Source organism: Hirundo rustica, chromosome 2 (assembly GCF_015227805.2).
Source record: "Hirundo rustica isolate bHirRus1 chromosome 2, bHirRus1.pri.v3, whole genome shotgun sequence".
Taxonomy (NCBI): domain Eukaryota; kingdom Metazoa; phylum Chordata; class Aves; order Passeriformes; family Hirundinidae; genus Hirundo; species Hirundo rustica.
This window is the reverse complement of record NC_053451.1, coordinates 115574920-115599147: the sequence shown is the minus strand read 5'-3', so window position 1 is coordinate 115599147 and position 24228 is coordinate 115574920. Positions and strand designations below refer to the sequence as shown.

At 40.8% G+C, this 24228-nt stretch overlaps 1 protein-coding gene across 5 annotated transcripts in view; it reads right to left on the bottom strand.

Moving 5' to 3' along the window:
- The window catches only part of DSCAM (DS cell adhesion molecule), a 447196-nt gene that overhangs the window by 66995 nt on the left and 355973 nt on the right, over positions 1–24228 (bottom strand). For all 5 annotated transcript variants that reach the window (XM_040055422.1, XM_040055421.2, XM_040055424.1 and 2 more), the window contains exons 17-20: positions 20366–20606; positions 18592–18738; positions 16721–16876; positions 8269–8402 (exon numbers count right to left, since the gene is read on the bottom strand). In XM_040055422.1, coding sequence (XP_039911356.1) covers positions 8269–8402; positions 16721–16876; positions 18592–18738; positions 20366–20606 — 678 coding nt within the window. The remainder of the gene's footprint in view (positions 1–8268; positions 8403–16720; positions 16877–18591; positions 18739–20365; positions 20607–24228) is intronic.

Genomic DNA, 24228 nt, shown 5'->3' with positions numbered 1-24228 from the left:
ACCCCAAACCCTGTCCCCAGGGGACACATCCAGGCTCCTCACAGAGACAGTGACTCCAAACCTCACTGGTCAGCTCATCCCAAGGCCTGATCACTCTTTCACTGCAATTTCCATTTCTAATATCCAATCTGAACCTCCTCAGGTGCAACTTCAGGCCATTTCTGTTCATCCTTTCATTTTGGACACGGCAGATGAGACCGACCCCCACCTCACTAAAACCTCCTTTCAGGGACTTGTAGAGAACAATGAGGTCCCTCCTGAACCTTGTTTTCTCCAGACTGAAGAATGAACCTCAGTTCCCTCAGCTGCTGCTCCTTAGACTTGTTTTTCAGACCCTTCCCAGGACACATTCCACCACTTCAAGGTTCTTTTATGACGCAGAGGCCCAAAAATCAACACAGAATTCAAGGGGCAGAGAGTACTGAGATGTTTTATTCTAAAAATCACATTTTAGAGTCTCCTGGACTCACAAGTTATCCAGTACTGGGATACACTAAGTTATCCTCCTGGAAACAAACTGGGGTAATAAAAAATCAATACATATGTGTATTTATAGAGAACGAACTTCAAGCTCTGCATCCCTGAGAAGAGCAGACAGAACACCGCTGTGCCCTCTCAGTGAACTCCCTAAAGATGTGTAAGTCTGCCTGAAGTCATGAATTGTACTTTTCTTGAGAACTGCTGGCTTTTGCCTTCCTTTCACAGATGGACAGACTCTCAAAGCTCCAAATAACCACTGATCCTGGACCATGGTCTCCAGTAAGGCTCTTGGCTGTCACTTTGGTCAAACAATGGCTTCTGTTCAGATGTTGGCTCATGTTTTGAAAGGTGGCATCTGTTTTTCACCCAGAATTATTGAAGGTAACTGTTGGAAACAGAAGCTGTGCACAGAAGTGAATGTAGCTGCCATATAACATAGTAACTTTATTTTTTTTTTTTTCCCCATGTTAATTGTGGAACTATAATGTATAGAAAGTTTCAGATGGAAATTTTATGAGGATCAGAGGCAGCTTCCTGCCTTCCCACTGGCAGGAAAATCCTACCAATCCAAAGAATCCCAGAGTCACTGAGACTGGAAAAGACCTCTCAGCCTATGGAGTCTCATGGCCCACCTTGTCCCCAGCCCAGAGCACTGAGTGCCACCTCCAGGCCTTCCTTGGACACTTCCAGGGATGGGCACTCCAAACCTCCCTGGGCAGCCCCTGCCAAGGCCTGACCACCATTTCCATGAAGAAATTCTTCCAGATGTCCAACCTGAACCTTTTCTGGTGCAGTTTGAGGCCATTTTCTCTTGTCCTAGGAGCAGAGCCTGACCCCCACCTGCCTCTTTCCTCCTGTCAGGGAATTGTGGAGAGCCAGAAAAGTCCTTCCTGAGCCACCTTTTCTCCAGGATAAACACCTGAAGCTCCCTCGGGTGCTCCTGAATTCTCATTTCCAGGTATTACCCCTGGAAGAAAACCCACTGTCTGGACTTCCAGGTAGCCCACTTGGGGTCCACCACCTGCCTGTCCCTTCGGAGCACCTCCTGGAGAGTCCCTCAGCCTCCTGATGAGGGAAGCAGCATGTGGTGGCACGGGCTGGTGACCACAGGAAGGTCAGGACACCAAGGACTTATTGTCAGACTGTATTGATATCCCTGGGTGTGAGACGAGGTAGTGAGACAAGAAGGGAGGTTTATGAAAAAATCAATATCAAATTTGTTTTGGTAGGGCTTTACAAGGAGACCTTTTAAAAATCATATAAACCAGCACATCTTCAGAATCAATTTATACTCTGTCACATCCCTCCTGAGGTCTACTCTCTGACAAAAATAAGATGGGCAAAAAATGTAAAGTTGACAAAGCAATTAAAATAATGAATGTACTATGTTTGGGAGCTGGCACCAAAGATGTGAAATGACGACAAAAAGGTTAAAAATAGAACATGTGGTATATTAAAAAGACACGTTTTAAATACCGTCCAATATAAGGTTTTAAAATAACCCCCAAATTATGCAGTATTTCTATGCTAAATTAAGCACACAGGAATTAATAAGCATAAATATCTTCACGCTGTATAAAGTGCTATATAGATACAGTGATAAATACTGCTTGTAATACACAAATCAATGAACACATATTTAAAATTCAAACTTACAGAATCTGCTGACTCTAAATAAACTTCTGTTCAACTGTAACTTTATCTACTTAGCCAACTTCTGTCAGCTTCTTCTCCCTTTTTTTCCCAGAAACTTTCAGCATCCTTCTAACCACTGAAAGATCCACAGTATGTAACAACAAATAAACTCTGCCTTATAATTGCATCAACTCTTTGGAAAATGGAGTTTTCTTTCTTTTATCCAAGTCTTTAATCTGGAGAGGAAATGAGGATCAGAAAGTGTGATGCTAACCCAAAATTAGAATTCAGATCCTGTGCAAAAATCAATACAAAACTTGTGTCTGCCTGAAATAATTGAGTGGGAAACACCTGGATGATGGGAATTTATGACAGCTAATAGTTTAAAGATCTAGTTTAAGATAATTGTATATACTTCCTCATCTAGTTTATGTTGCAGATCAACTGGTTTAAGATAAGCATATATACTTTCTCTAGACTAAACAAAGAGAAGGGAAACTTTCAGAAGGAGATTTATCCAGTTTATCACAGACATCTAGATTCTTTCCTTAATGAAAGTAAATCCTTGATGTCCCCAGAATAAGTATTTGTGATTCTATTCAAGGTGTCTGAAATCAGATGAATTAAATCCCACTTAGAGTCTATGAATTACAGACGAAGAGCAGCAATTGTTCTCTTCTTCCACAGGGCAACCCCAGAGTGTCCTGTGTATGCTGGTTAAATCACATAATTTATTTTCCCCGCAGTGGGTTTAAATAAAAGCAAAAACATGAAACAAATATAGAAGTCTAACAGAGTATGAAACATACTTAAGAGTATGTTCCTCACAGTAAAATAAGCAAATCAAAAGGATCAGTAACTGTCTGCCTCAGATGTTGGTCAGTTCCCAAACTGATTATGTTTCCAATAAATTGACTTGGGCTTTGGCCAAATATAAGATAATTTTCCTCTTCTCCGTCACTGCTTTGCACCTCTTCATCTACCACCTATTCCAAACCCAGCTGTTCCACAGAAATATTTCCAGTCCATCTGAATCTTTGCCAGGTTTTCAGCTTTTGGATCTTTCTACATCCTCTGGAGAAGTCCAGAAACGTAGATTACAGTTTTCAAAGATTCTTTCCAACACAGGTACCTGGGGCTGACTGTAGGGTTTGCACTATGAGGTAATTCCTAATCATCACCCTTATTTCAGTACTGGGGTCTGCTTTGTGCTCTGGTTCCTCATCCAGCTAATCCAGTTTATCATGACAGCATCATCTGGGATCTTTACAGGAATATTCTCACTCCACTTATCTGATTCAATAGTTCTGGAATTTCTTGTCCTTCCAGTCCTCAGGCTTCTGGTCTTTTGAGACTTCAGTCAAAGGTGGGTTCGAGGGACAAATCATCTCTCAACAGAATCCCACAGCAAAGCAACAGTTTGATCAAGCAACATTTCAAAACTACTGTCAGGATTAAAGACCAGAGAACAAACTGGTTCTTCTCATTAGAAATGTTGGGTTTTAAATATACACCTGTATGTTTTGAAAGTTTCTTGTCATATTTGCCAGTCTTTGGGTACTTGTGCTAGAAAGTGAGGTAAAGAGCTGAGAAAATACAGACCAGTAATATTATTTCAGGGTCAGTGAATGGTATGACATCACCCAAACAGAAATACACATATTAAAGTCTATTTTGACTTGTTGATTAGAAAAGTGTAGTCATTATGGTTGTTGTTGCTAGTTTGGGTTTTGCTCATCTGCTGGTGGGTCACTCACTAATAGGAGCAAACACATTTAACAGGATTTTCCTGCTGTTTCCAGCAAAGCAGGTCATTAGTTTGTGCATCCATCTATGCTTTCTCCATAGAAAGCCTGGAGATTAATGGAAAGGAGTGTGTAAGTAGAACTGCACTATAAAAGGATAATAAATGGAGACCATTCTCCTTTCTCAGTGTTTTCCTTTTCAGGACACAGTCAGTTGGTTCTTGTCTTTCTTCCACTCGTGTGGAACTCACTTAAGATGTGAAATAAGATGACCTCACTCCCACTCTCTGATTTCCTGATAGTGAGAGTTAAAAGCAGAACTTGTTTGGGAGACTGCATAGAAAGTGTTCAGATGGGAAAGCCAAACAGTGACCTAAAATATCATACGAGTTTTATTGGAGACTTTTAACCTATGAGACATCTTGGTGTCACTCTGATGTGCTTGCTTTTCTCAGAGAGCTGCATATTAACTCTACCACTGTCTGGTTTCAATTATTGTACACAGATTTTGACCAACTTTTCCAGTTTTAAACTGCCATATAATAATAAAATTGAGGTTGGAAGGTTCCTCTGGAGGTCACCCAGTCCAAACCCCTTCTCAAAGCAAGTTTAATTGCATCAAGTTGCTCAAGAACATGTCAAGTGGCGTCTTGAAGATTTCCATGCATGGAGATCCCACAGTCTGGGCCCCAGCTTCAATATTTGACCAGAATCTCATGGTAATTTTTTTCCCCCGCTGATCAGAATTTCCCACGTCAAAAATTCTGTCCTTGTGCATAGGCACTTTCTCATCCCTTCCTGCACCAGGAAATCCTTAACCTTCCTTCTCCTGCCCTCAGCACTCTCCTGCTCCTTTAGGAGATGCTTTTTACCTGCTCTGAGATCAAAGTTTCCCAGGCTGGCTAAGCTGTGTGTCACAGGGACCTTCTCCAGGCACTTTCTGACAGCTAAATTTTATCTAATCTAATCCCATCGATTCTTCCTTAAGCATTGTACTGACCTGAATGCAACAAGAGGCTGGTGGTTGTTTATTGGGAGGTGTTTTTTTGTCTTTTTTCTTCAGAAAACTCCCAAATCTCCTTTTCTGTTGCACTTTGAAAATCCCTGGCAGTGCACGTCTGCAGCCCAAGGCAGGAAGTGCTGGAGCAGCCTCCTGAGGCTGCACGACCAGGAGGAACTGAACCAGCCTAATTGCTGGGCTAGGATCCAAACTGTGTTCCATGTGTGTGGCACCACAGGGGAAAATCCCCCTGGACAGGATGGGATAGCAGTGACAGCACTTCCCTGAGATCTGGGCAGGATGAGTGCCATAAACATCCTGCCAGTGCAATGGGTATCATCGGTCTTAGAAGGAATCTTGGCCACCACAGGACCATTACAGGTGGTTTTCAGAAGCCAGATCCTACAAAAAAGTTGAAGGTGGATGTGGTAGGAAGTGGGGAGTAGTAGGAATGTAGGCTATGAGTTAGCACGGAGGATAACTTTTCCAACTTGAATTCTGGCATATTCTGTTTCTTATATTTGAAAAATGGAGGATCTGTGAAGTCTCATATTTCTGTATTTTTTCCCTACACTTTCAGAATAAAAAAAGAGAAAGTTTTGCCTAGTTATGCCTGTAGAATACTATAGACACAACAATTAAACAGTGTGAAATTGGATCCTTGCTTGCCCTTTATCTTGACCAGAGAATAGACTGCAGTGGAGAATCTTTTTCCATTTTTCACACATTAATCATATTTGTGGTTTGAAGCATCCCAGGCAAATACCATCCTTAGGGCACAAAATATTTAAAGAGGAAATGCCTTTTGTTCTATACAGAGGCAGCAGAATTTTAAAAGCTTCTGCCTTTGTAAAGCAAACTGCATAGTGCAAAAGGCAGCAAATCTTTATTTTATAATATGTCAGGGTTGTATAAATGTTATGTTTGTAATAAAAATATGCACAATACAACCAACAGAGTTAATTATTTTTCCTGCTGGTGACTTAAACACCAAAGCAGTGTTCTCGTGTAAAGGACTGTTGTTAACCAGTCTAAAGTCAATTGTATTGACTTGTTCTCAGCAATAAAACACAACCTGCAAAGAATGCAGCCTCCCCATCAGTTTGCCTTTACCCCTCTCCTTTTCTCTTTCTTCTTACTGAGGCCTGAAAACTGAGTTTGCCTTTCTGCTTGAATAGCAGACTTCTAACAAAGTTATTTTGCAGCCAGGGCTGTGACTGATGGATGAAGTTTTTAGGGCTCCATACCTGCAGCTACAGCACTTGCTACTTATGGTGGCAGAAGAGATGATAAAGACACAGGTCTTTTATTTATTCTCCTCCTCACCCTAATTTAAGACCTCTCCCTCTGTCAGCTACTTGTCTCTGCCAGCAGCGAATCAAACAAGAACTTCCCTGGATATATGGAGTGTATCTGCACAGCAGTGCTGGCATTTGAGCAGCTCTGCAGCAGGCTTGTTTCACTGCAAAGCAGCTCTGAATAAAACAGCTTTTCAGCTCACAATCCATCTCAGAACAGAAGATAACAAAGCATTTTGTTAGAAATAAAGCTGAGGGAGTGTGTCCTATATTAAATATGTCCTGAGGGCTTGCATTTGTTTAAAAATGTCAAACTTGGCTTCTGGAAACTGAGCCCCCAGTGTAATCCTGTCCTTGCTCAGCACACAGGGCTGATACAGAAGATTTCTCCGAGCCACAGATCCTGCTGATCTGCAGAACACTGGAACAGGGACTCATAGATACATGTTGAACATATTTATACATACATCTGTGTGTGTGTGTGTGTGTGTGTGTGTGTGTGTGTGTGTATATATATATATATTTATATATATTTATATATACACACACCTGCATGAAGGTACCAGCAGGATCATGAAATCACAGAATGGTTTGGGCTGAAAGGGACATTAAAAATCATCTGTCCTGGGGGCAGGGACACTTTCAGAACTATCAGTCATCAATTAATAAAAAGTACAAACACCTCCAAGTGCCTCTACCTGGGGCTAAGGTATGGTTCTATGATGTTTCATAAATACCCCTGCATAATGAGCACCACAAAAATACAGCACTAAGATTCTGTTCAGGCCAAGAGCAGCAAAAAAAAGCAACTGTTCCTGTCATTGTCCATCTCTGAGGCACTCCAAAAGGGAACCACAAAATAGGAAGTTTTGTATGTGAGAGACTCACGTGGTAGAGAATAATACTTTTATCTGAAGATGCTTATTTTCTTGGGGATGTAAATATAGGGAAAAACGTTTCTAGCAAAGCCCCAGGAAAAAGCACTGCAGCTTTGTGCATGGAAAGTATCTGGAGAAGGCAGCAGCACCATCTGGTGTTCTCTCCAAGCCCCCAGAGAAGTGCCTAATCCCCACTCAGAACTGTCCTCTAAACTCTGACCTTTTTAACCCACTGAGTGCCGTAGAAATGGGAAAATCGCCAGCTAGTTTACATTTAAAGGTGTGCTAAAGATGGCTTAGTTTGCTACAATTATGAAATTAATGGAGACAGTAACCCCAGAACATAAATCAGAGAATCACACAATGGTTTGGGTTGGAAGAGGTCTAAAAGACCACCTTGTTCCAACCCCCTGCCTTGGGGGCAGAGAAATTTCCACATGCCTGAAGCACTTTAGGAAATTTCTGGAACAATATTTTCCTTGTCCATTAAACCAAGATTGAAATTTTTTTACCTTTGGTGGGAAGTCCTGCTTAAAACTGAAATCCAAACCTTGGATAAAACCTAAATCCAAAGCTCAGATATAAAATAAGTGTTCTTTTCCATCCACATGAAAATAAATATGCATGGGTATTTAGAGAGAGCAACTGGTTTTTGTGTTTAAAGATTGCTGAATTTCTTTGTGATTCAGAAAGGAAGAAGGATAACCTGATATTCAATTCAAATTTCCTCCTGTCACTTTCTCAGCAAGTAAAGCACATAGAGCTGGATTGGGCAAATACTCCAGGCATAAATATGCCTACTCACAAGCAAATATACTTGTTTATAAATCATTATGTTCCTTCACACATGAATACCCAAGCCAAAAAGGCAGGAACTTAGATTAAAACAGGGTAAATAAATGCATGCCTCCAGCTGCAACAGGGCTTGTGCAGCTGGTCCTGGAAAATTCAACTTGTTACATTCTAAACTAACCAAACCTTGAAAAATACTCAATTTCAGCTGTATAGTTTGAAATTATTTGTGAGCTAATGCTCTGCAATAGGTTGTAAACAAAAATCTGATGGGCAGAATAAACCAAACTCAACTCTCACTTGTCTGTGTAGCCCCAGGACCTCCCTTTGACCTTGCTCGGGGCAAGCAAAGGGCAGGAGAGGAAGCAGCAGGGAGAAGATGAAGGACTGGTCTCTGCAAATGCTGTGTCAGCCCTGCACAGAGGGGCTGTGGCACTTACTGTGGGGTAGGGGTGTGAGCAGAACACGGTGTATTTCCGGATGATGCCGTTCAGCTTCAGCGGAGGCAGCCAGGACACAAAAACCGTGGAGGCCGAGGCAGCCGCTGCCTTGACTCCAGCGGGAGGACCTGGAACTGGAAAAGCAAAGTGTGTCAGAGTGGCCCAAGGCAGATATTCAATCATCCCAATGGAACAGAGGAGTCAAGAGGAAAAGGGAAGTGTTGCTTTGGTGGCTGTGCCTCCATGGACTGAGATGCACACTCTGTGTTAGGGAGCAGCCTCCACATTGCCGATGGCAGGGAGAAGGTTTGGGGGCTGTGACCCCATCCTTTAGAGGCGAGAAACTCTTCTTCAGAGGGTGTCAAAGCAGGACCTGCCACTGATGGTTAAACTTTTGTCAAGTATCCCCTCCAACCTGCATAAAATCATAGAATGAACCCAAGAATGGTTTGGGTTGGAATGGAACTTAAATTTATCTTCCAAACCCCTGCCATGGGCAGAGACACCTTCCACTAGACCAGATTGCTGAGAGCTTCATCCATCCTTGTCCTGGACACTTCCAGGGATGGGGCATCCACTGAGAAACCTGTGTCAGAGCCTCACCACCTTCACAATTAAGAACTTCTTCCCTAGATCCAACCCAAATATCCCCTTTCAGTCTGAATCCAAAGGCACACGTGAAAATATCTTGTTGGTAGTCACATTGTTATAAATGGCCAGCTTTGAGCACACAACCCATGCCAAAATGTTATAAATAATACACACGAGGACAGTTTAATGGACATCCAGAGCAGAGCTGTGAATTTAATGAAGTAGATTGTAAACAAGCACTTTGCACTGCCCGATGTGACCCGTGGCCAACAAGGGTCACGACATGTGAGCAGACATCTCCCCACACAGAATCCTTGTCCCTCACCCTGCCCTCAGCAGCTCAGACCTCTCTGGCACTGCAGTGTATCCGTTTCTCTAACTACAGCAGCTATTTATATAAGCCATCAGAATTATCACAGAGAAAGAGCTAAAACCCCCCAAACCTCCTGTCTAAAACCACGTGGAAAAAGCTTCAGCTCAGAAATGCTAAAAACATGCTGTGTAATCTTAACTACATCCCTTTGCAGCCTTGCATTTTGAGAAAGGTTTTGATTTCATGTGCATATGCTGTTTTTCAAACACACATTAGACTGTACCATGCTCTCCAGCTTTGGAAACACTCTTTCACTAATGTGCAAAATTGCTAGATGTTTTTTTCCTGCATGCTGGAATATCACATTACACACAAGCTTGTACTTGAACAAAACAAAGGCAACATTTAACACCAGAATAAATGGGTTTAAATATTCCTGGAAAACACATCTTGTGTCAAAATACTTGAAAATATATTTTAAAAACTGTGAAAATAAAGAATTTGAAAGGTATTTTAGCATGTGGTCAATATTTATGTCAAATAATTAAAATAGATATGTTGTATTGCTAATTGCTATGTAGGTTATTAAGGACAAAATGAAACCTAGACTATGTTCTCTACAGAACTACTGCTTTGTGAGGAATCTGATCTTTTTGTCTGATTTCAAGTAAAATTATCAAAATGTTAAAATTTCTAGTGTTATTACCACTGCAATACTTGATCAGCTTTCTTTATTTTCACAGAAAACAGTTATTGTGCAGTGGAGGTACAAAATCCCTTGTCCAGCAAGTTGATATTCGTAGATAAATTCTGACTCTTCATTCTACCTCAATTAAGCAAGCAGATATTATGCTGCTACAGAAATTTGCCCATAAAGAGAAGTCAGCCAGCCTGGGACCTAAATTTGCTCATCTTTTGTGTAAAAATAATGTGAGAAGACCCTCAATTTTATAGCTGCATAGGTGGTCCTGGAAGATGTGAGAAAACTGACAGGCACCACTCAGTGCAACGCCTCTGGATGTGCATTTTCTATTTATAGTGTGCTGAGAGCTAATTAGGCATCAAGTGAGAACGTCATGATGATAATTGCATGCAAACCCAGCCCCTCGCTGCAAAGGGGCTAATTCAGTTAGCAGCTCTATCCAGTGCAGAGTAAATATTGATGCTTGACAGCCTCCAACTTGTTATTTATACCCAGCTCATTAGAAATGCTATTTGCTCCCGCTGCTGAGGAGTGAAAGCTGGGCTCTCCAGGGTAATTACCTAACCCACAGGAGGATTCCTCTATGGATAGCAATGTTTTCTGCAAATCGCTGCAAATAGATGGATGAGGTTAATGCAATTTATTGTTAAATTAGGGTGTGATCTATAGGGACAGGTTCTGATGGTAATTGGTCATGGCTGTCGACTGTTGAGGGATTAGCTCAGAATTCATCTGGCATTTTCCAGTCATTGGGCCTAAGTGGGAAACATTCCTTGTCATTGCTGCGTTGCTGTCTGGTGTGAGGCCAGTGGAAAGAGGGGCCAAAAAGAAAATCAGGAAGCCAAATAGTAAAATTTTCAACCCAAGGACTCCGTCACCTCACTTGGTTGGAATCAGGCAGCAGTTCTTGCAGGGTAGCAAAAACTATTCTGAATACTCATTTATTAGTCCTCTTTTTGCTGCACTGTTGGGCTGTGCACATGAAAGCTGTGTGTCATTCCACTGTGTCTGTGGAATTGTTTACACTTCCCTGGCAGGAATCCTGCAGAATCTCATCTGGTGCTTCACAGACTCCCTCTGTCCAGAGGGTAAAGTCATTGGTCAAACCTATCCCCTGGACTTCATACGAGTTATCTCAGCATTAACTGAAGTATTTCTTACTAAACTGGGTTCCTTGGGCATCTGAAGAGTTTGTAGTTGGGGAATGTGGTGCCTGCCTTATCCTGGAGAGGAAAATCATAAGCCTTGCCAAGCAGACTGAAGGTATTTTCCCCCATTGCCATTGAATCCCCAGCCTTTCTGGCTTCAGTCATTACAAGCCAGCAGCACCAGGAGAGAGACTCGAGCTGTCTTACTGAATTCTCCCTGGACCTTTATTTAGCACACTGACTCCCATAGCTCCCAGAAACACAAACTGAATTTGTACAATGCCATAGATCCCTTTTTTTTTCCCCCCGCCATGGTCACCAGGGGTAAAACTGTGGTGAGAAGCCAGAGGACAGCCTGGGCTGAGCACAGAGAAGCTAAGGATTGCTTCTAAACAACTTTGCAGCCTTCTGGGGAGCAGATGTGGCAAATTTAAGATCAAAGATGGCCTCATTCTCCAGCTAGCAAGGCTTTGAAAAACACAGAAATAGCATCCTGCTTTCATGTGGAGGAGAACACTTTGTATTCCTGACAGTGCAAGTGAAATGCTAAAGCAGAGCAGGCAATTATTCTGATACGACAGGGCTGGGAAACAGCATTTAGATGTGCCAGATAATGGGGAGGAGCTCCAGGAACTTTCTCATTCTCCTTTTCATAAGCAGAGATATTATCACCATTTTTCTTCACAGTACTGAGCAGCAGGCAGGCAAATGCACAGACTGTGGTGCATTTAAGAGTGATATTGCAAATGAATCAGAAATCCAAGCCTTGTTCTGTAACAGGGTTTTAATTCTGCATGACACATGAGTATTCCATTGCTGGTTGCACTTAGAAAAAACAAAATAAACTCAACTCCTGACTGCTGCCTGTTTGTTCATGTAGAAATTTCACCTGCAATGTAGATCTATGCCAGCCAAAACACATCCACACGTGAATTTACCCTCAACTGGCCTCATATTCAGTGAACCATTTCTATCCAATCCTGCCCAAGTTTCCCAAGGGGAACATTTACTATTCTGTGCCTTTCGCTTCTTGGTTAAAAAAAGATAAAATAGGAGATCTTTACCACTAGAAAAAAAAGTGCATTAAGGGGTCATCAAGGGCAATTTTTCATCACAGAGCCCAGTCACTCTCATCAGCTGAAGAAGCCCAAACAGAGTCTGCTCCAAGGAGTACTGAACATACACTGGATTGGATTTCTGCCTAATTATTTTAGGATAAATGTAAAGCTTGCCAGATGCTGTCTGTGCCTCTCATGCCAATGGTCAGGAAGCTTGATGTCCAGGGAGGGGCAGGAGAGGAGGAAAATCTCTCTGGATTCAGGCACAGTGGGGATTTGGTACTATTTTTCCCTTCCTTCCTGCTTCAGCTTTTCCCTGGCTCTGAATGCCAGAGAACTGGAGGCACAGCACTGCTGCAAAGCCTTCTGTGGCACGCAAACAGCTTGCTGTGCACAGGAATGCATTTACACCCCCCCCACCAAAAAAAAAAATAAACAAAACCAAAACCAAACAAAACAAACAAACAAAACCCAGAAAAACCCAGCACCCCCTCCCCCCCAAATAATAATAATAATAATAATAACAATAATAATAACAATAACAATAATAATAATAATAAAACCCAAACCAAACAAAACAAAACAAAAAAACCCCCAAACAACAACAACAACAGAAAAAAAACCCCAAACAAAACCAAAACCAAACCAAAACAAAAAAAAACCCAAGAGAGAAATGTGTATCCTCCTGTGTCACAGCCAGTCCAGATGCCACCTCTGACAGACACCCAGGCCAAATTCCCAGCTGCAGGAAGCTTTCCTGGGATAGGGGCTCTGGGGTCTGTGTCCTCCCATGGTCTGCTCAAGGTCGGAGCGCTGCTGCCAGCCAAGGTGCTGTGTCATGTTTCAGGCTTCTTCAGGCAGCAAATTCCTTGTTTCAACCACGGTTTGCTCATATTTCCTTTGCAGCACAGGAGCAGGGAGGGAATTTGTCACACATGCTCCCTCTTGCTACAGAATGGAGAAGCCTTTCAAACTGTGTTTTGATCACAGCAGGGAAAAGAATTGGAAAAGCTGCTTTAATTTTTAATGGCTTATTAAATCAAGTCTCCAGGTGAAGGGGATGAGCAGCTTATTAGAAACTGTAAGTGGAAAAGTTAAGGGACAAAACCAGAAAGAATTTTTAAAAATTGGACATTTCTTCTTGGCTTATTTTTCTACCAGGAGGAACTCCAAAAAGAGCAGCATCTCTTTTGGAAGTCAGCTTTCAGAAAAGGGGAAAAAAAAAAAAAGCTAGATAAAACCCATAAATACGATCACATTGAAAGGAAAGTTCTTTTCTTATTATTTGCTTGAGTTGTTCCCATTTCCTTTGCTGATCAGCAGCAGTGTCTGACCTCTGGTGTCTAAAATCAGTATCAAACATTATAAGGAAACAAAGCATCAACTCATTCCATCCAGGATGAGTGCTTCACTCCCCAGGTAACCCTTATTTTGCCCCACTGGAGATTTCAAGCCTGCAAAAGAAATTTTGGGTTGATGTTTTTAGCTGAACACCAACAGAGAAGTCACAGGAGGCCACGACTGGCTTTTCCAGCAGCAGCGGAAAATGCTGCACCATTGATTTTACAAATAAAAGTTTCCTCTTGTGTAAAAAAAAAAAAAAAAAAAAAAAAAAAAAAAAAAAAAAAAAAAAAAAAAAAAAAAAAGAAAAGAAAAGAAAAGAAGAAAAAGGAATTAATGAGGTGATATGGACTCATAGCAATAGTGATGTGGAGGGTTTGGGAGCCACTTAGAAATATCCCAGATTTCCAGATTTTATTAGAGCAGGGTGGAATATTTTGTGTCATAATTTTAGCCAGAGAAAGTCTGGGAGCAGAGACAGAAAGTTTCCAGTTCTAAGCTCTGTTAGGATTCCAATTAATTTATTTCAAATGCCAAGGAAGTGCTTAAATTCACTTCAGGGCAGGATCTTTCAGGTGCACTGGAATTAGACCCACTGAATAATCCTCTACAGAAAACCTTTCCTTAGAAAGTTGCAGTAAAAATGTCCATTCTTCTGAGGAGTGAGGCACCTGTTTGGTGCACAGAGTTTGGCAATATGAATGGTCTTTTCCTCTTTAATTTCCACAGCCTTCAGGATGTTTAGATCCAGGATTTTGAGTTTGGCTTATTCTTAACTGCAGGTCTCTGTATATTCCACTCTTTCCTACTCTTAATAAAAAGCTGTGAAGCTGCACATGAAATTATTGCATTTTCTGGAATACCTTTCCATTTCATTTTCTGGACAAAAGATTTAATGAAGGGAACCAGTGGGAGGCATCAGATAATCTGGAAAGTTTCATCAGGCTGCCTTAGGGTGAGTTATTGCTGGGCTGCCAGGAGGATTAAAGGTGAAAGATGAGCCTTTGCACTGCTGCCAAACACAGTCTGAGGCAAGGGGCTCCCCTCACCAGGGCCTGTCTGATCCCAGAGATGGAGACAGCAAAAGAGCCACCACCAAGAACTGGGATAAGCAAATGAGGAAATGAGGAAGAGATGGGCTATGGGGAAAAAAAGAAGATGAAGACAAAGAAGAAGCTGAAGAAGAAGCTGAAGAAGGAGAACAAGAAGACAGAGAAGATGATGAAGAAGAAGGAGATGACGATGAAGAAGAAGAAGAAGACGGAGAAGATGATGAAGAAGAAGGAAAAGATGATGAAGAAGAAGGAGAAGATGATGAAGAAGAAGATGAAGACAAAGAAGGAAAAGAAGAAGGAGAAGAAGAAGGAGAAGAAGGAGGAGGAGAAGAAGAAAGGGAAGGAGGAAAAGGAGGAGAAGGAGGATAAGGAGAAGAAGGAGAAGAAGAAATGTTTGAGGTTTCTGACATGAACCAGATGTCCCCAAGACCTGAAGCAGCGTGGGACATTACTCCTGGCTCCTGGTGGCTTACATCCCACTTCCAAGGCTCAGGGCTGAGAGCTTTTGTGTTCAGAGAGAATTTAGGGAAGGTTTGCTATGCTGGGATCTACTTGGGACAAAAAGTAACTTGGAAATGCAGCATGTGATTTGAAGTTCTCTTGCATTTTAGATTTCACATTTTGATTTTTTTATTATTATTGAAATAAAACCATCTACTTCCAAGCACTGGATGTACCAAGACCATCTGAGTCAGGACCTGGGTGCCTCAAAGTAACTGTTAAAGGACTTTAGGCCGATATCAGAACACTCAGTGTTTGAGACACACAAGTCTAGAGCTCAGTAATTTTCATTTACTGCATCCACTGGATGCAGCTACAGCTGGGGCCAGGTGACCTTACAATGTATGTAAATTTTAGAATGAGTCCCTTAATATTTAATTGGAAAAAAAAATAATAACTTTCATCATCACTTAATTTTTTATTGGCAAAAAAGCACAGAAAAATCAAGTCAGTTAATTTTCTGAACTTGCTCTCTTGTCACTTTTGTAAATGTCATTACAAATAAAAATTTGGCAAATATATTCACATATTCACAAGGGACCAATAAAGTGGATAAATAAGGAAATTCCATTGACTAATTACCTTGAAAACATATTGTATAACTCACAGGAGAACTTACAAATGAAACGCTATTCAAGTAACTTTTTTGACAGGACTGTGGGCATTTTTATCTGTACCATAAAAAACTCTTGATTCAGTTTTTCAAATGCATTTAGGGGATCCAAAAATATATTTGTACATCTCATAGCATTTTCAAGGCATTAAAAAAAGGTTAGGGACAAAAACTCCCCTGAATTTGGAATTTTAGTGCTTCAGAAATAGATCAGAGCATGGCATCCTACGGAGGCGACCTGAAGTGATTATAACAGATACAATTAAAATAAAGTGATTATGGAATCTCACGTGTCTGTGGACGATTAAAAGTTTCTTAAACTTTCAGCATTAGGAATTTAATTTTTCATGCTTTGATCTAGGAACAAAGGTAAGACATTTTTGTTCTTTATTTTGCTTTTGTGGGAAGAGGTATTTGGAGAATTTATATATATTTATACACATATACATACATATATATATACTGAAAATCATATTCTTAGTAGGATCTAAGTAATATAAGATAGCCCCAGAACAGTCTCTCCTCCTTTCCCCATTTCATAGAATATCAGGATGGTTTGGGTTAGAAGGGACCTTGAAGCCCATCCAGTGCCACCCCTGCCATGGGCAGGGACCTTCCACTGTCCCAGGCTGCTCCAAGCCCCAGTGTCCAACCTGGCCTTGGGCACTGCCAGGGATCCAGGGGCAGCCACAGCTGCTCTGGGCAAACTATTCCAGTGCTTCACCACCATCACAGAGAAGAATTCCTGATTCCCAATCTCCCATCCAGCCCTGCCCTCTGGCACTGGGAGCCATTCCCTGTGTCTTGTCCCTCCAGCCCTTGGGAATTGTCTCTCTCCAGGTTTCCTGGGGCTCCTCCAGGCCCTGCAAGGCCACCCTGAGCTCAGCCCAAAGCTTCTCCTGGCCAGGCTGAACAATGCCAGCTCTGCCAGCCTTTCCTCTCAGCAGAGCTGCTCCATCCCTCTGCTCATCCTGCTGCCTCATCTGGGCTCTCTCCAGCAGCTCCACGTCCTCCCTGTGCTGGGTCCCAGTGGCTGAGTTTTCAATCTCTGCATGTCTGTGTACAAGATTTGCCTGAGACACACAAACATTTCCTGGAGGTGGGAATGGAAAATGCTTTCACTCCTTACCATCCTCTTTCGTGCGCGTGAAAATCTGCTCGCTCCTCACTCCATCCCCAGCTCGGGTAAAAGCCAACACCTGGATGCTGTAGTTGGTGTATTTTTCCAGGCCATCCAGCTCCAGGGATGGCTGGGTAGTAGTGACATTCTTTATCTCTCCCAGTTCTATAAAATAAAATAAAATAAAATAAAATAAAATAAAAAGGAAGTGGAGTTATTGCCAAGTTCACTCTTCTTCCAGGTGTTGATACCTGCTGTGGAAATCTTGGGTGTCCCAGACAAGTAACGCTTCATTATTACAGAGCAGCAATGAATTATAATGAATTATAATGAATTCCTTTATGTCCTGACCTCTTACCAGTTGAAGCAGACCCACTTTTCATTTCCAAGCTCTTTTTTTTTGTTGCAACTTTAAAAAAAAAAAATACGATGAAGTGAATTGAAGAAATTCTACAAGTAATGAGATTTTTCATAAAGAACAGATAACAAGAAGAGATTACTGTGAAACATCCCCTGAAGAAAAAAAAATGAGAAGGTCGTTTATCTTCATAAAGATTTTCTGGTTATGAGAAAGACCATTTCCCATAAGGAAAATGAAGAATAACTCCCCTTTATTTTAAAATATGCAGGAAGTGCTGCTGCAAAGCACTTGATAGCAGCAATACTGGCTAACAATAGGTTTAAACACAGTAAAATCAGATTTATTTGCACTTCATTTTTTTTTTTTTTTCCAGCAAGCTAAGAAGTAAAACCCATATGGCAAAAAAAGCTTTAAAACATATTTAGGACAGAAAATAAAGTTGAATAAATAAAGAAAATCCAGTTTTAAGCATGGCACGAACATCATCTTTTTCATCATGTTGTGAAACATCACATAGGAGCTTAGATGGGATAATATCCATTCAGGATCTGATCCAAAACTACAGGCACCACTGAAAACATTTAATTTTATGCCCTACATGTCTACATTTTTTCTGTATGCTTCTCATACATTTTTAATCTTTATTTTTAAAGGAATTAGTGGTCGATTTCCAAATATTTTTGAGTCTATCATTACCAGCAGGGACAATGGGCCTCTGGGCCACATTTCCACTCCAAATTCCCCTTTCCACAATAACAGAGGTCAGGATTTGCACAATTGCAGGTTAGAGTGAACTGTGGTTCTGGTGGATGAAAGCAAAAGAAGGGAGACAGCTGTGAAAAATCCACAGGGCAAGTAGGAATGAAGTCATGTGCATCTCAAACATAGTAATTTGTATAATTTACAAGAAAGGGCCATACGTGGAATTATCATCACACAATAAATTGCAGATTAGTAAAGCATCAGAATTCACCTTTGATCCTTTCACTCAGTCTCTGCTCTGGAGTCTATTCCCCCAGGAATTATGCTAAGAGTACAAAACACAATAGAAGAAGCTCCCATGGAAATAACAAGCTTTTCCCAGAGACATTTCCTTCTTTTGCTCTCAACTACTGAGAGGAAATGCATCCTATCAAAAAATAACAGATAAGGATTGAGTAGGCAAAGAGAAAACCAACCATGTTATAGTGAAAAACAGGTTTGGGTTCGTTTGTTCTAGATTCATGTCACCATTCCTTAAAAAAACCCCAACATTTTGGACTCTCTAGCTGAGGTGAAATTTGCTCAGGTCGTGTTGGGTACCACAGGAGACCGGTGGAGTGTTGCAAACCCATGGTGGGAGCCTTCCCTGAGGTTCCTCCAGGCAGCTTTGCTCTAGGAAAAATTGCTCCCTCACCAGGTAGACAAAATTTTCTCTAAACAGAAAAAGAAAAGGGAGTAAAATGCCCTCACACCAGAGAGAAAATGCTATAAAGGCCACATACAGCTTTTTACTTGGTAATAGATTGGTGTTTCTCACCTCCATCCAAGAGGTTGGCCCAGTAGATAACCCTGAATCCCTGCAGAATCCCATTCAGGGTTTCCTTTGCCAGCGTTGACCAGGAAATGGAGATGGTTTCTGGGGACGTGGCAGTGGCTTGGACATTCCCTGGAGGGCAGCTGGGCACTGGAATAAGATAGTCACTGTTTTAACACAATGAAAACAACTCAATATTCATCTTTCAGCTACCCTTAATTTTCCCCTCTATCCCACCACACAATATTTAATTACCATTACACATTTAAATAATGCAAATCCTTTATTCTTGCTACAATCCATGTTTCTGCAAGTGTAGCTGTTTTCCCTGGAATTACTTTTGATGTACTGTTTCCCTACTTGCTGACTTGTCTTTTAATAGGCTTTTTGTTGCTTCTTTTTGAAATATAAATGTGTTCTGGCACTGAAATGGGAAGAACATTCTGTAAGCAATTTAGATATATTTTTTAAGGTTTGCAGCCAAATTTGCATCTTTGTGGACATTTCTAATTTGGTGGAGGGAGAAAAAAGTGGGCACCTCTTTAAAAACATAGGAAAAAATGGTCATAATATATTTTTGCTGATATTTAAAAAAACTGAATAATCAAACAAATCTAAGGTACTTTCTGTTGGCCATTTAGTGTCAAAGCAATGCAACAGAATTAGCAACAGGCATTGTTTTAAAAGCTCGTGGCCTGTTCAATTCTAAGAGGGACCCAAAATTGAGTGACAACCAAAAAAAGTTTCCCAGAAACGTGAGTAAGCTGAATTCTGAAGGAAAAAAAATCCCATTTATTATAATATAAAATATATGCCTGCGTGAGCATACTGCTTTTTGAGGTCTTGCAGCAAGGTAGGCCTAGAAACATTTAGAGTAAAAGAAAGGTATCAGTCTTTCATTAATAACCTGCCCCAAAATCTGTGGCTCTTGAGGATTTTAGATGTGTGATATTCCATTCTGTCCACGTAAAAGTCAGATTCCAAGCTGGCACTGGTTTCAGGACACTGTTGTGGATTTAAACTAGCTGAAAATCTGACTTGCATGGCCTTTAGGATTATTATCTGCTGTTATACTCCTCTAACTCTAAAAATATTGAACCCTTTTTTGGATATTGGATCATTCTCTTATTCCACTAGGGGACTCCCTCTCATTGTTTGAGAAGAATTTTCTATGCAGTTAAAAAAAAAAAAAAAAAAAAATCTACACTGTTCCTTGGATTAGACAGGGTGAATTTTGCCTGAAATAGCAATGATTTTTCTGTCACTGGATGTCCTTGAAAAAACACACATCTCTCTTAAGGTTGACAAGACAGTGCAGTACAAGAGCTCTGGTGACACAGCAGATTCTTTTGAAAACAGCAGCAATCCAACAAAAAAATACAATATTGCTTCACCTTTCAGAGTTTCAATTCTCAAAACCATGATGAGATCACTCTAGAGCAACAATGACATCACAACAGTTGCAAATATGAGAACACCAGAGCATTAGGCTTCTTAATGAAATTTTTGGTCTCAGTCAACATCATCCACAGCAGGACATAGCACATTAGTAGGGTTATTTTTATTTGCCTGGTAAAATAAATTCACTCTTGCAATGGAAATCAGACAAGCTCATTGAGCAGGCTCTTCTCTTACACCTTTCTGTCTAAAGACTGGACTTGTATCATCCTTACTTTAATCATCACAAATCAAACAAGAAATACAAGAAGATAAAATCACATAAAATAATAATAACATTAACAATATCTCCCATCAGAGTTGTTTGCCAAGGACCCACCGTCCTCAAGAGTCGTGGTGATGATTTCCTGAGAAGAAGGTCCGATCCCAGCCCGGTTACAGGCCTGTACCACCATGCCATACTGGGTGAATTTTTTCAGGTTATTCAGTGTATAAACCTCACTGTCCCCGGTGGTGTCGATGCTGATGATGTTGAACTGGAAATTTCCCCCCGCGCTGTACTCCCGATAACCTATCTGGTACCCACGGATAATTCCATTCTGCAAATGTTTCTTTGGAGCCTAAACAGAAAATGGGAAGTTACACATTGAGTGCACACATTTGAGCCAAGTTGTTCCCCCTAAAATTTTTGGGAAAAAAACCCAAAACCCCGCAACTAGTTTAACCTTTATTATTTTCCTGCTGAATGCAAGTCTATTTCTAGGCAACAATTCAAAGATTCTTCCTGCACATGAAACAGACACTTTTTTCAATCATATAAATTTCAGGTGTGGTTTTTTTTTTTTTTTTTGCAAATCTGTGCTGAAAGACCTTTAAATGACTCATGCAAAGAAAAATCCAATAAGGAGACACTCTTGTGTTTGAATTTATGATGTTTCATTCTCTTTTCAGGTGAATCAATCCAAGCCGAGTTGATAAGGGTATATTTACATTCCAGGCCACCATTCACTACTAAATGTTTTTTGCCACGAGCCCCCACCTTTCACTGAACTTTTAGGAAGGCATTTATTGATCTGTGCAAGGCAGTCACGGGAGTTTATTCAGTTCCATGCATTAGGAAATTTTATGCTGTGCTTTGAAATATGCTTCTGTTCATTCAGTGTGTCGTGTAGAAAGATGATTAGATAATGAGTGCTGAAGGCAACAATGATTTGGAAAGCAGGGATTTGCATACTGAATAGCTGCAATATATCTGGCATTCAGGGATGTGGACAGCACAAAATGGTTGGCCATAATTATGTGCCACATTTCTCAGTCACAGTGCAAGATTCCCTGCTCCAGACTAGTGGAAATCATTTGTGTGCTCTGCAATATAAAATGTGATCTAGTGCAAAGCAGAGATCTCCAGCTCAGGGAAAAAGCCTGTTATTGACAGCAACACCTATAAAAATTCTATTTAAGTAGTATTGGACTAATTTCCATATATGATAATGCCTGATTTTCTATCTATACGAGGCATAATTAGTATAAGCATTTTAAGGCACAGTTTGTAATCCAGGAGCAAAAATCTCTTTCCAATCCTCCAAACCTCTTTCAAACTCCCCACAGATGCCTCCAAGCTCATCTGTCCCACTGCCCCATAAAAAAGGTCCTTGTGATGCAGTTTATCAGCAGTGGGTTGGACGGGCAGAGGCAGCAACTTCTGTAGCTTCTATATCCCATTAAATCTCCTGAGGAGCAGATTCTCAAGAAAAACACTAATTTCTGCCACAGGACCTGCCTGTTTTAGGGAGTTTATAGCTCACTGAAGATAATAAAATCAGGGTGAGATCTGCCTTTTATCCAATACCATCAAAACCATTGCTCTGCAAAAGCCAGCCCCCTCTCAAATTTAGAATGTGTGTCACTGTATGCAACTGATTGATTAAATAATCTCTTCAGATATTTTTTTTCCCCTCCCTCTTGCCTGAGAAACAGACACAGAACTTGAAGTGAGGATATAATTTCAATTTCCATTGTATTACTTTGATCAGATGTAGCTGATCAAATGAGGAGATTCAGATCTTGAGATCCTTGTAGGTCACATGGCAGAGATAAGGAATCTAAGTGTATGATTGTTTCCTGTTTGAATATTTCTCTGGGTGTTTTGGTCAAAAACCCCTCAGTTGCTTTAGAAACATACAGCTCATTTTATTATCAGAGCCCTTTGTAAGTGTGTTACCTATTCTGGACAATTCCATGGCTTTGTCATCTTCAAATGTTTGCAGAAGGAAGGACTTTTAAGCTGGGGGTGGAAACTCTGGTCAGATTTTTGTTGTTGTTTGAGTTCATATATATTCATAGAATCAGAATGGTTTGGGTTAGAAGGAACTTTAAAGTTTATCCACTTCCACCCCCTGCCATGGGCAAGGACATCTGCCATTATCCCAGGCTGCTCCAAGCCCCAGTGTCCAACTTGGCCTTGGGCACTGCCAGGGATCCAGGGGCAGCCACAGCTGCTCTGGGCAAATTATTCCAGTGCTTCACCACCATCACAGAGAAGAATTTCTATCTAAGATCTAATCTAACTCTGCCATCTAACAGTGGGAAGCCATTCCCTGTGTCTTGTCCCTCCAGCCCTTGGGAATTGTCTCTCTCCAGCTTTCCTGGGGCTCCTTCAGGCCCTGCAAGGCCACCCTGAGCTCAGCCCAAAGCTTCTCCTGGCCAGGCTGAACAATGCCAGCTCTGCCAGCCTTTCCTCCCAGCAGAGCTGCTCCATCCCTCTGTTCATCTGAATTGACAACAAATTGACTTCCAGACAAACAGTTTGAACAAAGCAGCCACAGCAGCCTCTTCACCGGGAATTCTACAATTACACTTTCTCACTTTGGATTGGAATAAGATGATAAACTTTGACATTTTCATTAACTTCTTCGCAATTGTTTAAGTCAAAGGAGTTTTTTCTTTACATAAAATATTACATTTTACTTTTTTTTTCCCCCACTTTGAAACATTATACAATATAAAACAAAATCCAAGTCACTTCAGGACAAAGCATTGGAATGTTCTGCTTCACAACAACTCCAATGTTCCTTGTTACTACGACCTGAATACTTAATTTTCAGTTGACTTTTTGCACACATGACTCATTTGATAAATATTCTTTCTGGTGTATAGACACATTTTTAGTAAAAAAATTAAGTGAAACAACTCATTGTTCTCGGGAAAAAATACTGTAAACCTTGTCAGTAGCCATACAACATTATGAAAAAGTAAGTTTCAGTCCACGACCTTACTGCTTTTCTCACAAAATTCAGTATTTGTAAAACAGGGTATCTGTTTGACTTTTGTAAAGTATGACATTCTATAGTTTTGTGTGTGTGTAAATAGAAATAAAAAAGAAAATGAATATTCCCCATGTCTAAATTTAATGGGTTCATCCACCTAATGTAAAGTACTACCTGAAAAAAGAGTATTTTCATGCTATTTTCTAAATGAGAATTCCTGTTTAATTCCCATTATATCTAGACCAGTTTAAACTACCAAAAAGTAGTGAGTTTTATTTAACTGCTCAGTCTGAAACCCAGTGTCCTGTGTGGACAGACAGATATTGGATCAAACAAATCACAGGCCAATACAACCTTGCTCAACTGGGATATTATAAGAGTGGGCTAAGACAAAACTTTAAATGAAGATTTACAGCCAACGTGAGCTGCAGAAATGGGATTTAATACAAGATGAAAGATAATCGATGTGTTATTCCGTGCTCCTTTTGCTGTTACTGACACTGTATTTTAATAAAGTTTGCCAGCTTCAAATATAACCATGGTTTTCACCACAGTCCTGTTTGTTCAATGTCATGATAGCCTTTCATGGCTAAAGCTCCACATGCCTCCAAATCAAAAACTACCAAGGTCAGGTTCTTTCTTTGTTTTTTGGATTCCATGACAATGCAGGATTGATCCCATGGGGTGCTTCTTTATTCTTCATTAAATGTTATTAGATACTCAATGAGTGCCTTCTGCACAGCATCATAGGGACGTACCCAAAAGTTAGGATTCAGCATGGAACCAAATGGATTATGCCTGTGGGACCATCCCAAAGTTCTTTTTTGAGTAATGAACCAAAACTGCTCTGACCTGGAGAAAACTGGAATACGTCAAGGGAAGTAAGCGGCTCGCTCCTGGTTTGGGACTTCTTAATAGGGAAGAGAAGATTTTTTTTAATCAGCTTAGAAATTATGATTCAGGAAATAACTCCTCC